This window comes from Arvicola amphibius, chromosome 11 (genome assembly GCF_903992535.2).
Source record: "Arvicola amphibius chromosome 11, mArvAmp1.2, whole genome shotgun sequence".
Lineage (NCBI taxonomy): Eukaryota > Metazoa > Chordata > Mammalia > Rodentia > Cricetidae > Arvicola > Arvicola amphibius.
Window position 1 is genome coordinate 26,770,121 of NC_052057.2, and position 14,522 is coordinate 26,784,642.

The window sequence follows — 14,522 nt, forward strand, 5'->3', positions numbered from 1 at the left end:
AAATATGGGCCTACACCATAATCCATTTTTTTGAGAATTTGGGTGTTTTTTTCTTCTAACTGCTTCCTGCTGTTTGTTGGGCAAAGTATTTATAGGGTTCACGGAGACCTTTCAGGGGGAGTCTTGTTCCATCAAACCCACATTAGCCTGGAAGGAATCCACAGATTCCTATCTTCTATAGAAATAAAAGCAGAACCTCTTTTCCAAAGTAACATATCCTTAGACTCAAATTTTGAAGCCAAGATACCTTTATTATTAATTTTTTAAGACAGGATTTCTCTGTAGCTTTGGAGTCTGTCCTGGAACTAGCTCTTGTAGACCAGACTGGCCTCGAACTCACAGAGATCTGCCTACCTCTGCCTCCCAAGTGCTGGGATGAAAGGCGTGTGCCACCACCGCCTGGTCAATACCTTTAAAACATATATGTTTGTTTAGCTTAGCAGTCCTCAGAATCAAATGTCTCTCTGCAGTCAAAAACTCCAAAGAAAATACAATAATACACATAATCCAGACTCTCTGTGTATTTTGCATGTTTACATGGCTTATATTTTTATTCTATTACTTTTTCAATATTATTATCTTTATTTCTTTAATCTATGACTATCTTTACTATTGCTTTTGTCTCTCCTAAGCCCATGTACATTTATCCAATAGTATGATCCATTTAGAGGTCTTTTTTTCCCCCTGAATCTGTCTTTATTGAATATCTGTAATCCTTTTTTGACCAGGAGTGCTTCTTAAAATGCTAAGTAGCATGGCTAGGAATAACACTGCAGCTTTGCCTGTTGGCTCTGCCCAGAACAACATAGAAGAGGTATGTTCAACACCTCAGCTCCAGGGACACAGCTGGTCTATGTGGCCATTAATCAACTTGTAGCACTCTATTCACAAACCCATTTAAATGCTTATAGCCAGACCTCACAAAAGAACCAGAGCCATTTGTGCCACCAGCACAAACCAGGAAGCCGACTCTTAAAGAAGTCGGGCCTCTGCTCACTGTCAGCAAACAGAACCTTTCTGAAAAAAATACAGCTACCAAGAAGTTCCAGTTCACTCCCATTTTTGTGAGTCTAGAAGCCCTTTTTGATAAGTTTTCTTAGGCTTTATGTGGATGTATGTTGCCCAACATTGGGAGCCATTTTGTAAACAGAGCCTGCACATTGGTTTCCCAGTCACCCAGACCCAAATAATCACACAGAAACTGTATTAATTGCAACACTGTTTAGCCGATGACTCAGACATATTTCTAGCTAGCTCTTACATCTTAAATTAACCCATTTCTATTCATCTGTGTATCTCCACAAGGCTGTGGCCTACTGGTAAGGTTTCTATAGCATCTTTCTCCTTCAGCAGCTACATGGCACCTCCCTGATTCTGCCCTCTTTCTCCCTGCATTCAGTTTAGTTTTCCCACCTAGCTCTATTCTGCCCTGCCATAGGCCAAAGCAGTTTATTTACCAATGGTAATAAAACATATTCATAGCATACAGAGTAGAATCCCACATCAGCACGTGTTCAGCATGTGTGAGGCATAGAATTGTCTCTAGTACCAAAAATAGTTATTTCTGAATTTTTACTCTTGGCTTTTTTGAGAGGCCCACCACCCAGCTCCCAAATAAATCACACATGGGGGATTATTCTTCGTTATGAATGCCTGGCCTTAGCTTGACTTGTTTCTTGCCCATTTTTCTTAAATTATCACATCTACCTTTTCCCTCTGGGCTTTTATCTTTTTAACTTCTCTGTATCTTGCATTCCTTCTTACTTCGTGGCTGGCTGGGTGGCTGGCCCCTGATATCTTCCTCTCCTTGCTCTCCTCCTAGAAGTCTCTTTCTATATTCTCTGCCTGGTAGCCTTGTCTATCTTTACTCCTGCCTTGCTATTGGATGTTCAGCTCTTTATTAGGACCATCAGGTGTTTTAGACCAGCAAATAATACCAGCTTCAGAGTTAGTCAAATGCAGCATAAACAGAAAGCAACACACCTTAAAATAATATTCTCAAAAAAAAATAGTTGATTTAAAGAAAATCACTAAAAAACTCAAGACACCTATTTAGCTGTGGATGTAGCTCAGATGGTACAGTGCCTACAGAGCATGTACAAAGTCCTGAGTTTGATTTGCAGGGCCACATAAAACTGGGCATGGTGATGCACTGTAATCACAGACCTTGGAAGGTGGAGTCGGGAGATCAGACGTACAAGATCATCCTCTGAACTCTACCCATTCCTGTGCCAAGCCTGTTCTCATACTTCTTTCTGGCTGAAACTTCCTTTCCTCTTTTCTATCCACATTCATGTATTTATTATTCCTCCCGGGATATTTTTTATTTATTTTTACATTATGCACATTGGTGTTTTTCCTGGATGTATGTCTGTGTGACAGTGCCAGATCTCCTGAAACAGACAATTGAGTTGCCACGTGGGTGCTGGGAATTGAACCAGGGTCCTTTGGAAGAACAGCCAGTGCTCTTAACTGCTGAGCCATCTCCCCAGCCGTATTTTGTTGCTTTTTGTTCATTACTTTTTTTAAATTAAGTTTACTTATTTATTTTACACCCCAACCACAGTGTCCCCTCCCACCTCTCTTCTGCTGCCCCTCCATCCACTCCTCCTCTGTTTCTGCTCAGAGACAGGCCTTCCATGGTTGTCAACAAGTATGGCATATCAAGTTGAGGTAGGACTAAGCTCCTCCCTTTGTATTAAGGCTGGGCAAGGCATCCCAGCATAGAGAATTGGATCACAAAAGCTAGCTCAAGTATTACGGACAGGCCCTAATCCCACTGCTAGGAGTCCCACAGATAGATCAAGTTACACAACTGTCACATATACGTAGTGGGTATGTCGGTCCCATGCAAGCTTCCTAGGTGTGGGTCCAGAGTCTGTGAGCTCTTATGAGCCCAGGTTAGTTGTTTCTGTGGGTTTCCTTATGATGTTCTTGACCTGACTCCCTCCTGGGATATTTTGTATCAGTTGCATTGCATCTTTCATTTTTAAAAATCTGTGTACAGTGTATGTAAGTACATGTTCATGGGTGTGCACATGTGTAGGAGTGCACATGCACGTGTGTACCTAGATGTGGAGCCAGAGATCCATGTCAAGTATACTCTATCACTCTCCACCTTTTTGTGGGGGGACTTTTTTTTTTTTTTTTTTTTTTTTGGTTTTTCGAGACAGGGTTTCTCTGTGGCTTTGGAGCCTGTCCTGGAACTAGCTCTTGTAGACTAGGCTGGCCTCGAACTCACAGAGATCCGCCTGTCCCTGCCTCCCGAGTGCTGGGATTAAAGGCGTGTGCCACCACCGCCCGGCCTTGGGGGGACTGTTTTTGAGACAGTCTCTCACTATGCATCATTGGTTGACCTGGGACTTGTTAACTAGGCCTGCTTCTGTGTCCTAAGTTTAACTGATGTCCCACCCGACCATACCCACCTTCTGCCTTACTGTAATTTGTTTTTGTGAGGCAGGGTATTGGCTGTCCTGGAGCTTACTGTTTACCAGGCTGACCTTGAATCACAGAAGTTCTTCAAGCTCAAGGATCTGCACAATGTCCACTTAGAAGTGCTGTGTCTAGGGAAAATTTAAAGTTGTTTCAATGCAGTAAACTAACAGGCTGGCTTTTTCTTTGTTCTCAACTCGTATCCCAGTATAGTAAACATGACTGAAGTTATCAGAACAGTGTGGATGGAAAACCAATCAGAAAGCTCTTAACAAAGTTAAAATTCTGGGCCCATTTACTTAGTATAAGAGAAGTCACAATCTCTGTACTTCCAGTTTTTCTTATTGTTTTCAGAGATAGGTTTTCTCTGTGTACTCTTTCTTGGTCTTCCTGGAACTCATTCTGTAGACCAGGTTATCCTTAAACTATCAAAGAGATTCACCTGTTTTTACCTCCTCAGTGTTAGGATTAAAGGCACACCTGACTGATAACGATTACACATGGGAAAAGGACTAACATCAATAAATATCTGTAAAATTTTGAGATGATTACTTATGGCCAATAGATAGGACCAAGATGAATCTTCTATAACCACAGACAAGGAATAGGAAACTTGAAATCTTGCAGATGGTCCAAGTTCACTTCCTATATTCTGTGAGGCAATTATGCATGGCTGTCACCGTGGGGTTTTTTCGGTTTTGTTTCAGACAGCATCTCTTTGTAGCTTTGGAGCCTGTTCTGGAACTCGCTCTACCAGGCTGGCCTTGAGCTCTCAGAGATCCAGAGATCCGCCTGTCTCGTCTCTGCCTCCCAAGTGTTGGGATTAAAGGCATGTGCCACCATTTCTCGGCATCACGTCTTTTAAACTTCCATAGATTTACAGGCTGGAGAGATGACTAAGTAAGGGCACCTGTCACCATGCCTGATAATCGGAGTTCAAATCCTGGGACCTATACGGTGGGAGAAAAGACTGACTCTTGCAAGTTTGCACACAATATATAATAAAACAAATTTAAACATGGATTCCTAGGAATCCGAAGCAAAGCACGAGTCATGTAACTTCATGCTACACTGGGCATTTCACTCACACGGTTCTTGCAGGAAGCTGAAAATGCGGGTTCAATGCAGTGCTTAAAGTTTTCAAACTACAAAAAAAAAAAAAAAACAAAAACAAGTGAAGCAGTTGGCTTATTCTTAGGTCCTTTTTAATGAACTTCTGAACAAGTAATGCTGAATACACGTTCCTAAATATGTCTAGTACTCTCACTTTTTTTTTTTACTAAGTTAATCAACGGAAGTTATTAGTATTTGGTATTCCAGAATCCAGGGGATAGTCCTGTTACCATCTAATTTAAATGGCAACTTTTTTTCATTTTAAAAGATACAGAGCAATAATATGATTACTTGAGGGCAGGTGTTGAGCTCCTAAGAAAAGCCATTTTTGAAGACCAGTGTAGCCACACGTGTGTCCTGAAAAACTCTAATTACAAAGTAAACAGGTGGACAAATTCATTCAGGACCAAACGGAAAACCAGAGACAGCACAGGGTTCCCGTGCCAGTCATGTACAGGTAAACACAGAAGACAAGCATCATTAGTTGAAAACAACTCGAGATCTACAACACTCTCAAAATTACCTCACTTCCTTACTCCTAAATGAGAAGACAATTTGTCCTCAGAGAGGCCAGACATCTTTACATTACAATGAGATTTCCAACATGTAGAGAAATACAGGTTCTTGAACTAGAAATCAAGGCCTCACTTACAGGCCAATTAAATGTCTCAACAGGTAGATGTGCCATGCAGCCAGGTAACCTGAGTTTGATCCCTGAAATATAAGGGTGGAAGGTGAGATTCCTATGCAAGTTGTCCTAAATGCCACACATGCACTCACATAAGTGTGCCCCCCCATCTTTTTAAGCCTTCATAGCTAGGCATGGTGGTACACGTGTTTAATCCCAGCACTCAGGAGAGTGAAGCAGACCTCTGTGTTTGAGGCAAACAGGGGTACATAGTGAGATACTGTCCCAAAAAATGTAAGAAAGACCTTGGAATGATTTTGCTGCACTGCTAATAACATCCTTACATTCGGCATACGCAGCCTTGAAACAAGGGCTACAGTCTGGTTTAGGTACATAGAACACTGAGGTTACAGTATCAGTAAATTCTAATTTATATTGTACCAAACTCTTCTTCTGGCTACCATCCCAAAATGGTGCCTCAGCGCCAACTGCATGAACTAACAAATTGGAGACTTTCAGACTCTTTCTTTTATAGTTTTTCCCTATGCTTTTATCTTTCCAGACTGGTCCTCAACTCTATCTCCCAGGTGCTGGGGTTATAGGAATGCACTCTGCTTGTTTTAGTAGTATACCATGAGTATGTGGACGTACTCATTTTGTTACACAAACTAGAGTATACATAAGATATTCTTTGTTAAGCACAGTGCTCTCCAGAATCTCACTATACTTTCCATATCCATCTCTGAGCTGTAGAAGGAAAAGCCTCCTCCAAAAACTTTTATTGCTGCTAACTGTAGTTTCCAACCAGCAAAAACTGAAACCATTTCTGCTTCCTGTGGTGCAACAGCTGTTTCACAGGATCTGTGTCTTAGATTTGATAATCTTTCAATTAAAAAATCAGGAGCATGAGGCAGAAAAGGAAGGCTCCTTCCATCAGAATGGTTGCTGTGGAACTCTTAGTATCATGATCTTCAGAATTCAAGGACAGTATTATTTCAAAGAAACACCTACCATGTTCAATACTCTACTTTTTAAGCTTTCCCCAAATGGATGCTATGCATGGCAACAGAAATAGTCCCACCAGTTGTCCAGAAGCGACGTCTGAGTTTGTTACAACCCACCTGACTCTGGACCACGGCTCTGAGCTCTTCAGTCTCAGCTCTCATTTCATAGCTCTGAGAGCAGGAGAGTATGCAGCACAATCATGGTGAAAAAAACAGGGCCTAAGAAGACCCAGAAAGCTTTCCAGTGACATCGGCACTACTTTTAGTCATGCTATTAGAGATCATTTTATTGTTGTGCATAATAAATACAGAAAAAATAGTGAAAATGACTCAACTATCTAATTAAAGCTAAGTAAACTAAGCTAGTCAGTTTAGCTTTTCAATGAGAAATGACAATAGTGAATATAAAGAAAAACAAAAGGATCTTTACTTTCCTATATTAATACAGGCCGAGGGAACCCCTTATTAAAAGGGTTGATAACACCAGTTCTTTAGCAATAAACATAAGGCACTTGTTTAGATTACAACATCACACTGCATTTTTCCAACTTGTTTATCTAACCCTGTTTTCCCCCACAGTATCACTGGAAATTAACTGAATATGGATTGGGTAAATGGGAAATCATCCAGTTGATGTACTCAGAGAGTACAGTACAATGTTTCAGGTGAACCCAGTCAAGGTCCTTTGACACCAGACAATGTATACACTATAAAGTAAACCTGAAGGAAAATAAAAGATTTATTCAATAGTTTCAGTAAAATTGGTTTGGAATACAATATACATGATAGGAACTTAGCTCCTCTCCGGTGGCACCTGCATTAGAGTTCTGAGTACTTCTGAATATTCATCCTAAGACAATCTACAGCGTTTGAACATTGTCAAGACAAATAGACGGATTTCATTGTGATATACAGTAGAGTTTAAACAAAACCACACATACACGCCTACTATATGGCTGGTGCCTCCTCCAACACTGAACTAGTGGCAGAGGTAACACTAGTGTTTATTCCAAACAGAGCCTCAATTGCCACTCACAGGAGAAGTATTTCTAAAGTTTACTTTTTTTTGCCATCCATCCATCCGTGAAGATGCTCCTGAGACAGGGCTGTTAGAGCAAGCACTGCAGTCCAGACTGAGATTATCTTTGCACCACTAACCCGCTAGATTGGGATGTGGAGTGCGGATCATGTACTACGAGACAAAAGGATCTGATCTTCTGAAAACTCCCTTTAGCGTATGAACTATCTATAACTAAAATACTACAAAAGTTTGATTTTATATACACTTAATTAATTTTACTTAAACTTAATTGCTCAGACCTTGCAAACATTAAGAGAATATTGAGCCTGAGGCAAGTTCTCAGTGTACAGGTTTGACGTATTTAAGGCTCGTTTTCCCAATCAAGATAGTCGTGTTTAGTTTTCTTTTCAAATTATGAATTACATTTATAGGACCTGCCACAATCCTAGCCCTCAGTGAAATCTGAACAAAGGAGCAGCGTTCTACTTCATTCTGGAACTTCCCTGACACCATCATTTAACCCACACTAAAAAGCTCCCCTCCGTACTAGCCCTACAATGCATTTCATTGCCTCTGGCTTGCAACCTCTGTTTCCACCTGTGTATTTCACAGAAGCCCAACTCGGATTAGTGGAAATATTCACACAACTGTTTTTCAAAACAATTTATTGCATCATATTTGGTACCTTATGTTTGACAACAAAAAAGAAATTACATTTGTAACTGCAGGAAAAAGAAGCTGGTCTGTTATTGAAAAAAAAAAACTTGGGCCCTTTAAAAATTACAAAGTCTTGGGCTTGCCTGAAACAACTGAGCAAGAAATATATTCTTAGAAATGAAGGGCTTCAAGTATTACAAACCTGTGACACTGTGGAAAAGTTCCAGAGGTATCTAAACTGCAGCACTTTTTTCTGCATATCGTGAACAAGGCCTGCTGAGGTTTTTAGCTATTAGTCTCTTGATCAGTCATAGAATGGTAGTCAGGAGTTCTGCTCTTTAACTTCAAGCCATGGTAGATTTTCTTTTTTATTTCCACTCTCGGGTGAAAAATTCATGCTTGCTAATTAGTTGGTGCCACATCACAGTGCATTTGGTTCTTGCATTACAGTTTTAACAAGTTTGGCCAAAAACAATGCTAAAGGTCTGCATTGTTATTTTAGTTCTTCAAGTTTTAGTTAAAATTGAGATTGTTCCAACTGGTTCCTTCGGTTAAAAACTGTGGTACAAGAACACCAAACTGATCATGTACAGCAAATTTTGGAAACAACACACGTACTGAACACCTTCTAGGTTTCATATAATCTGCTTGGTAGCTATGTGTCCCAGTCTCTACAACCAAGCGTCTGTTGTAGATGGCTCTGTACAAAGTGATTCACATTGCATACTTCCTATGGTCAAGAATCAACCCCGTAACAAAATCAGTCAGATGCTAAAGCCCCAACAACTCTTTGTGCTCAGTGAAAGAATCCAGTGCTAAAACAGCATTTATGCTGTCTGAGATATAGTAAAATCTCACAAGACAAATTGAAAGTAATATTTCTGCCACACACCTGCTATGTTAGCTGTAATAGCCTCCAGATTTTATATAAATTAGTTTAAAAATATGGGCAGGGAAGGTAGGAGTAGGATATGGAATTTTTTTAAACCCCTCAATTTTAGCAGCTTTTAATTTTTAAGAAACTGAACCTATATCCTGTAATGTTAGACATTTTATATATAGTTTTCAGCAGGATAAAAAACGTAAAAGACTATTTGAAGGCAAGAACATTTACTCCTCTCATTTTGTGTAAGTTAGAGCAATGCAGCAGGTGCGTGACAAAAATATTATACACTAGATATGGTCCAAAGTCATTCCATTTGCTTGTTTAATGATGTTCAAATTTCATTGGCCAGTTCTTCAGTTTCTGCAGAGCTATCTCCATTAACTGTGATCTTCATATCCTCTTCATATCCAGGGGGCATGAAAGCCAAAGCATAAGGGAAAAGCTTATGACAATTTGCTCTATAAGCTTCAGCAGCTTCTTTACAGTCTCCTAGGCTACCATCACACAAGGCTTCCAACACCTCCATGCAAGTCTAAAGAAAAGAAAAGGTCATGTTAGAAATCTGCACACAACAGGTCTTAGTAGGAGACACTTCAACCATTTCCAAAATAAGAATAAAATGCTCATTTAAGCAAAACAAAAGCATTTCCTCCTGCTTATATATCCCACTAGGATGGCCTTCAAGGCCTAAATCAACCATTTCTTCAGAAATAGAGGGTTTATACCCAAATTAAACAGAGACGAATGTGTACATTTGATTAAATACATAAGGTATTAAAAAGTGCATTTTTTTTTTGGTCTGGTTTTCTTTTTTGGGAAGAGGGGTGTTAAAGAAAGGGTTTATCTCTATAGCCCTGGTTGTCCTGGAACTCACTCTTTAGACCAAGCTAGCCTCGATCTCAGACAACCCTAGCTTCTCGTGTGCTGGGATTAAAGGTATGTGCCATCAACCACCCAGCTAAAGTAGTGTTCTTTAAAGGGGTACTCTGTGCAAGTACACAGCCTTATGAAACGACATCACCACAGACTAGCTTGGCCCTATGTATAAACATTAAACTTACAATGTCAATGCCAACTTCGACATCTAGGAAATTTTCTTTCCTTCTTTTGGGGAAGCAATGAGCCAGCAAAATCAAATACTGGCCCGGTCATGGTGGCCCATGGTTAATCCCAGCACTTGTGTGGCAGAAGCAGGTGGAACTTTCTGAGTTCAAAGTCAGTTTGGTCTATGTTACATAGTGAGTTCTAGTCCAGCCAAGGCTACTCTCAACAAACTACAAAATCAAATCCTGCTATTAAACTCTAAATTCAAACTAAGTAATCTTGAAGCTGGAGAGAGGGCTCAGTAGTTGAGAGCACTTGTTGCTTTTGCAGAGGCCTCAGGTTTGGCTCTCACCATCCATTTGGTGGTTCACAACTATCATCTAACTTGAGTTCTAGGAGATTCAACACCCTCTTCTGACCTCCAAGAACACATAGCATGCATATGGTTGGTGCCTATCTACACATAACCATACTGCATAGAGAAACCCTGTCTCAACTACCTCTACCAAAAAAAAAAAAAATCGAAAAACCAAAAAAAAGCAATCTTAAAGAACATCCAAGAATTTAAGCAGAAAAATGTTCAGTACAAAGTGATTAGAAATATACGTTCTCTCTCACACACATTTCTTTCAATATCCCCTATATTTATAGCTGCATTTTAAAATGTTTCATGTTATGTGCATTTCCCACATCCCCCCTTTAAAGATTTATTTATTATGTATACAGTATTATGTTTGCAGATATGCCTGTAAGCCAGAAAAGGACGCCAGAATGGTTGTGAGCTGCCATGTGATTTCTGGGGATGAACTCAACCTTTGGAAGAGCAATCAGTACTCTTAAATGTCACCTCTCCAGCCCCCTCACATTTTCTTTTCAGTTAGACAAAACTACTTGGTTTCCATATACGAGGCACGCCAAAAATTTTGCCAAAAATAGAAAAAAGCATTATATTCACACTCTAACCCTAATGGTGCATTACTTGACAACCAAGAGTTCTAAAACTTTCATTCTTAACTTAGTAGTTTAGAGGAGGAGCAATCAGCTCCCAGTTGATCTCTCATGTAACAAGATGGTGTCCAAGAAATGCCTGAAACTACAAACCCAAGGGATCTTCCAAAATGCACATTCTCACAAATGCGCATGCTCATCAATGCACACAGAGATAAATATTTAAAAGAAAATATTAAATAAATATTTAAAAGAAAAGATATATTGCCTCCATTTGTATTGACTAAATACCATTAAGCTTTCTTTCAGCAAGCACTCTTTTTTTTTTTTTCGGATCTGTAGGCTAAGCTGGCCTCCAACTCACAGAAATCTACCTGTCTGTCTCCTAAGTGCTGGTATTAACAGCCTGGGACAGGCCAAATATGCTCTTTAATGGACTAACTATAATATAATATTAGCTGTCTTTCTTCTTTCTCTTCTTTCTCTTTTCTTCTTTCCTTCTTCTTTCTTCTCCTCCTCCTCTTCCTCTCCCTCCCCCTCTCCCCCTCCCTCCCTCCCTCCTCTCCCTCTCTGTGTATTGTGCATACAACATGGGCCTCCATGTATGCCCACACGCCAGAAGAGGGCACCAGATTTCATTACAGATGGTGTTGAGCCACCATGTGGTTGCTGGGAATTGAACTCACAACCTCTAGAAGAACAGCCAGTGCTCTTAACCACTGAGCCATCTCTCCAGCCCAAGCTGCCTTTTCTTTATAGTTGAAATTAGAATTAACAATGTCATATTCTCATGATAGATATTACTCTAAAATTTAGTTTGCTTTTGTTTTTAAAATTTTTAACTTGGACTATGCTAAGAAGATCTTTTATATTTCAAAACAGGGCCTCACCTAATGCAGCTCTGGCTGTCCCGGAACTCAATATTTAGACCAGGCTGACCTTAAATTCACAAAGATCTGCCTCAGTCTCCTGAATGCTGGAATTAAAGGAATGCACCACTACATCTGGCTTTAAGTACATTTTAAATGTATCAGAATCCTCACTGAGACTACTGTAATGGTTGTAAGATATACAGATATCCTGAAATATAACTGAAATCCAAAAAGAACTGTTTGTTTTGTTTTTTAGATTTTAAGAGATTTATTTACTTTTAAATAAATGCATGGGCAAATGGGTATTTTACCTTTATGCGCAGAGTCCATGAAAGCCAGAAAAGGGTGCTAGATCCCCTAGAACTGACGTTACATTTGTGAGATGCTATGTTGGTACTAGGAATTGAACCCAGGTATCCTGGAAGAATATGCAGTGCTCTTAACTGCTGAGCCATCTCTCTAGCCTGAGGACACGTAATTTTATCATAACATATTTCTAAGTAAAGTTATTTCAATTTATATACATGAAACTAGTTATTAAGTACCAACTAACCTGGTATACTTTTGCACAAGAATACAAATACACATGCACACACAGCCCCTCAAAATGTTCAGTGAGAAGTAAAAGAGTAGTTACTCCTGAAATAAGTAAACCTGTTGTAGAAGGAGCGGGCAGCTGCTTTTCGTCCGGCGCAGCTCCCACACGGCTAGCTTAGCTCCCAAAATAACAACATACAAATTGTATTCATTTAAATACTGCTTGGCCCATTAGCTCTAGCCTCTTACTGGCTAATTCTCACATCTTGGTTAACCCATTTCTAATAATCTGTGTAGCACCATGAGGTGGTGGCTTACCGAGAAGATTCTAACCTACGTCCATCTTGGGCCGGAGCTTCATCACGTCTGCCTAACTTCCCTTCTTCCCAGCATTCTGTTCTGTCTACTCCACCTATCTAAATCCTGCCCTATCAAAAAGCCAAGGCAGTTTCTTTATTAATCAATGAGAGTCCTCCATCACCCTGTTACCTGAAGGTTTCTGTTGGTGAGGGATCCGTCAAGTGTTGTTGCCAGCTCTATTGCTCGTTTCTGACTAGAAGAATCTAAATAATATACCATTTTGGCAGCTAAATGAAAGAAAAAAAATGAGGTGTCTTAGTTTAGGGACCTTGAACAGAGTCTCAGCATCTACTCATTCAGATATAAAATGGAAGGCATGCTCAAGCAGCTACATGTTATAGCCATGTAAGACACTGTTATTATAACAACACCCTGAGAGGGTTAGGTTGTCTAAATTAGGAGAAAGGATTAAGGTATGTAAGAGATCCATGCAATGTTAGTAAACTATGCATAATCAAAAACATGGAGCAATACAAATACTCTAATACTTGTCTTGGTGTAATGAAGACTATGAATCATATTCCAACTAAAATAAATACAGTAATATGGTAGTGAAGGGGAAATGGTTCAATAATTTCATGTGGGAAAGACAGCGAGAAGAACGGCAATGAGACAAAAAGCATGAGACAAAGCTTGCATTCAGCTTTCCACAACAGTATACAAAGCTCTAGGGCTTAGCCAGGTTTGCTTTGTTTTGTCTGAGGCAGACCTCACTGCATAGCTCTGGCCTAGAACTTGCTAGGCAGACTAGGCAGGCCATGAATACACAGAGATCCTTCTGCCTCTATCTCCAGTGTACTGGGAATGAATAGTATGTACCACAACAGTTGTAAAAGCACACTAACAAAACCCAGTTCATGGTGACTGATTCTTCTTGATTCAAACTTTCTGAAATGTAAGGTGGTTTTCAGGTGTTTAGCTTACCAAGCCCGATAAGTACATTAGCTTAAAAAATCAAAATCACCTTAAATGAACTTTATAATCAAAATAATGGAAGCATGAGAAGAGTACAAGCTCTGACTACACAGTATTGTAATAAGACACTTAAATTCACTTTGGGGTGGGTGGGTACTCAAGATAAAACCCATTTAATTCAATTGTACTTCTGGGTGGCACATGCCTTTAGTCCCAGCACTTGGAGGCAGAAGCAGGCAGATCTCTGTGAATTAGAGGCCAGCCTTGTCTACATACACCTTGACTTCCAGGTCAGGCAGGTGTACACAGTGAAACTTTACCCCCCAAATCAGTTGTACTTATGTTGGTTCTGAACTAGTAGAAAACAACATATCTTGTTTTACTGTAATAATTCTGTTTCACAAAATAAAGTATAGTGAACATTCCCATTTTGAGCAAAATACATACCCTACCTTAACAGTGACATTAAAGCACTAAAGTTGCTCAAGAAGGCTACAAGAAGGATACTAGACAGACCAAATTAAGTGATTACCTGATAATCTATGTGGCAATGAATCAGAATTCCTTTTCAGAAAAGTTTCATTAAAATTCTTTGGATTTGTTGCTCCAAAAAGACGATTCATTTCTTGCTTTAATACTGTTCTAACTGTTTCAGGTAAGTCTTTACTTTCACACACTGTTGGATGAATTAAGAAGACAACTCTCTTAGCAGTTAGATACTCTGATAAAGCTTATAATAGTTCGTTGTCCTCTACACCCAAGGAGCCTTTACTAATTAAAGCAAAATGAAATATGACCAACTTCACTAACCTTTATCTTCAAGAACTGTGGGAAGTGCTATAAAATAAACTTGAAAGAGGGTGAGAAGTAGTCTAGAAGATACCTTAAGGAAAAGCTACTATGTGTCAAAACTCTATGTAATTGGCAGTAAATAAATTATAATTATTTCACTATACATTTGAAAACAGTTAGTAGATTTTCCTCAGTAAAAAACTCTGCTGGCCAATTTTATTTATTTTTTTAATTTTTTTTAAAATTTATTTATTATGTGTACAGTATTCTCAGTATTCTGCTGCATGTGTGTCTGCCGTGCTTTTACTTATGT

At 39.5% G+C, this 14,522-nt stretch overlaps 1 protein-coding gene across 1 annotated transcript in view; it reads right to left on the bottom strand.

The window, feature by feature from the left end:
- Positions 1-7,846: 7,846 nt before the first annotated feature.
- Naa15 (N-alpha-acetyltransferase 15, NatA auxiliary subunit) overlaps positions 7,847-14,522 on the bottom strand; it is a 67,644-nt gene continuing 60,968 nt past the window's right edge. The window contains exons 18-20 of the mRNA XM_038347493.2: positions 13,950-14,093; positions 12,632-12,729; positions 7,847-9,273 (exon numbers count right to left, since the gene is read on the bottom strand). Coding sequence (XP_038203421.1) covers positions 9,073-9,273; positions 12,632-12,729; positions 13,950-14,093 — 443 coding nt within the window. The 3' untranslated portion in view covers positions 7,847-9,072. The remainder of the gene's footprint in view (positions 9,274-12,631; positions 12,730-13,949; positions 14,094-14,522) is intronic.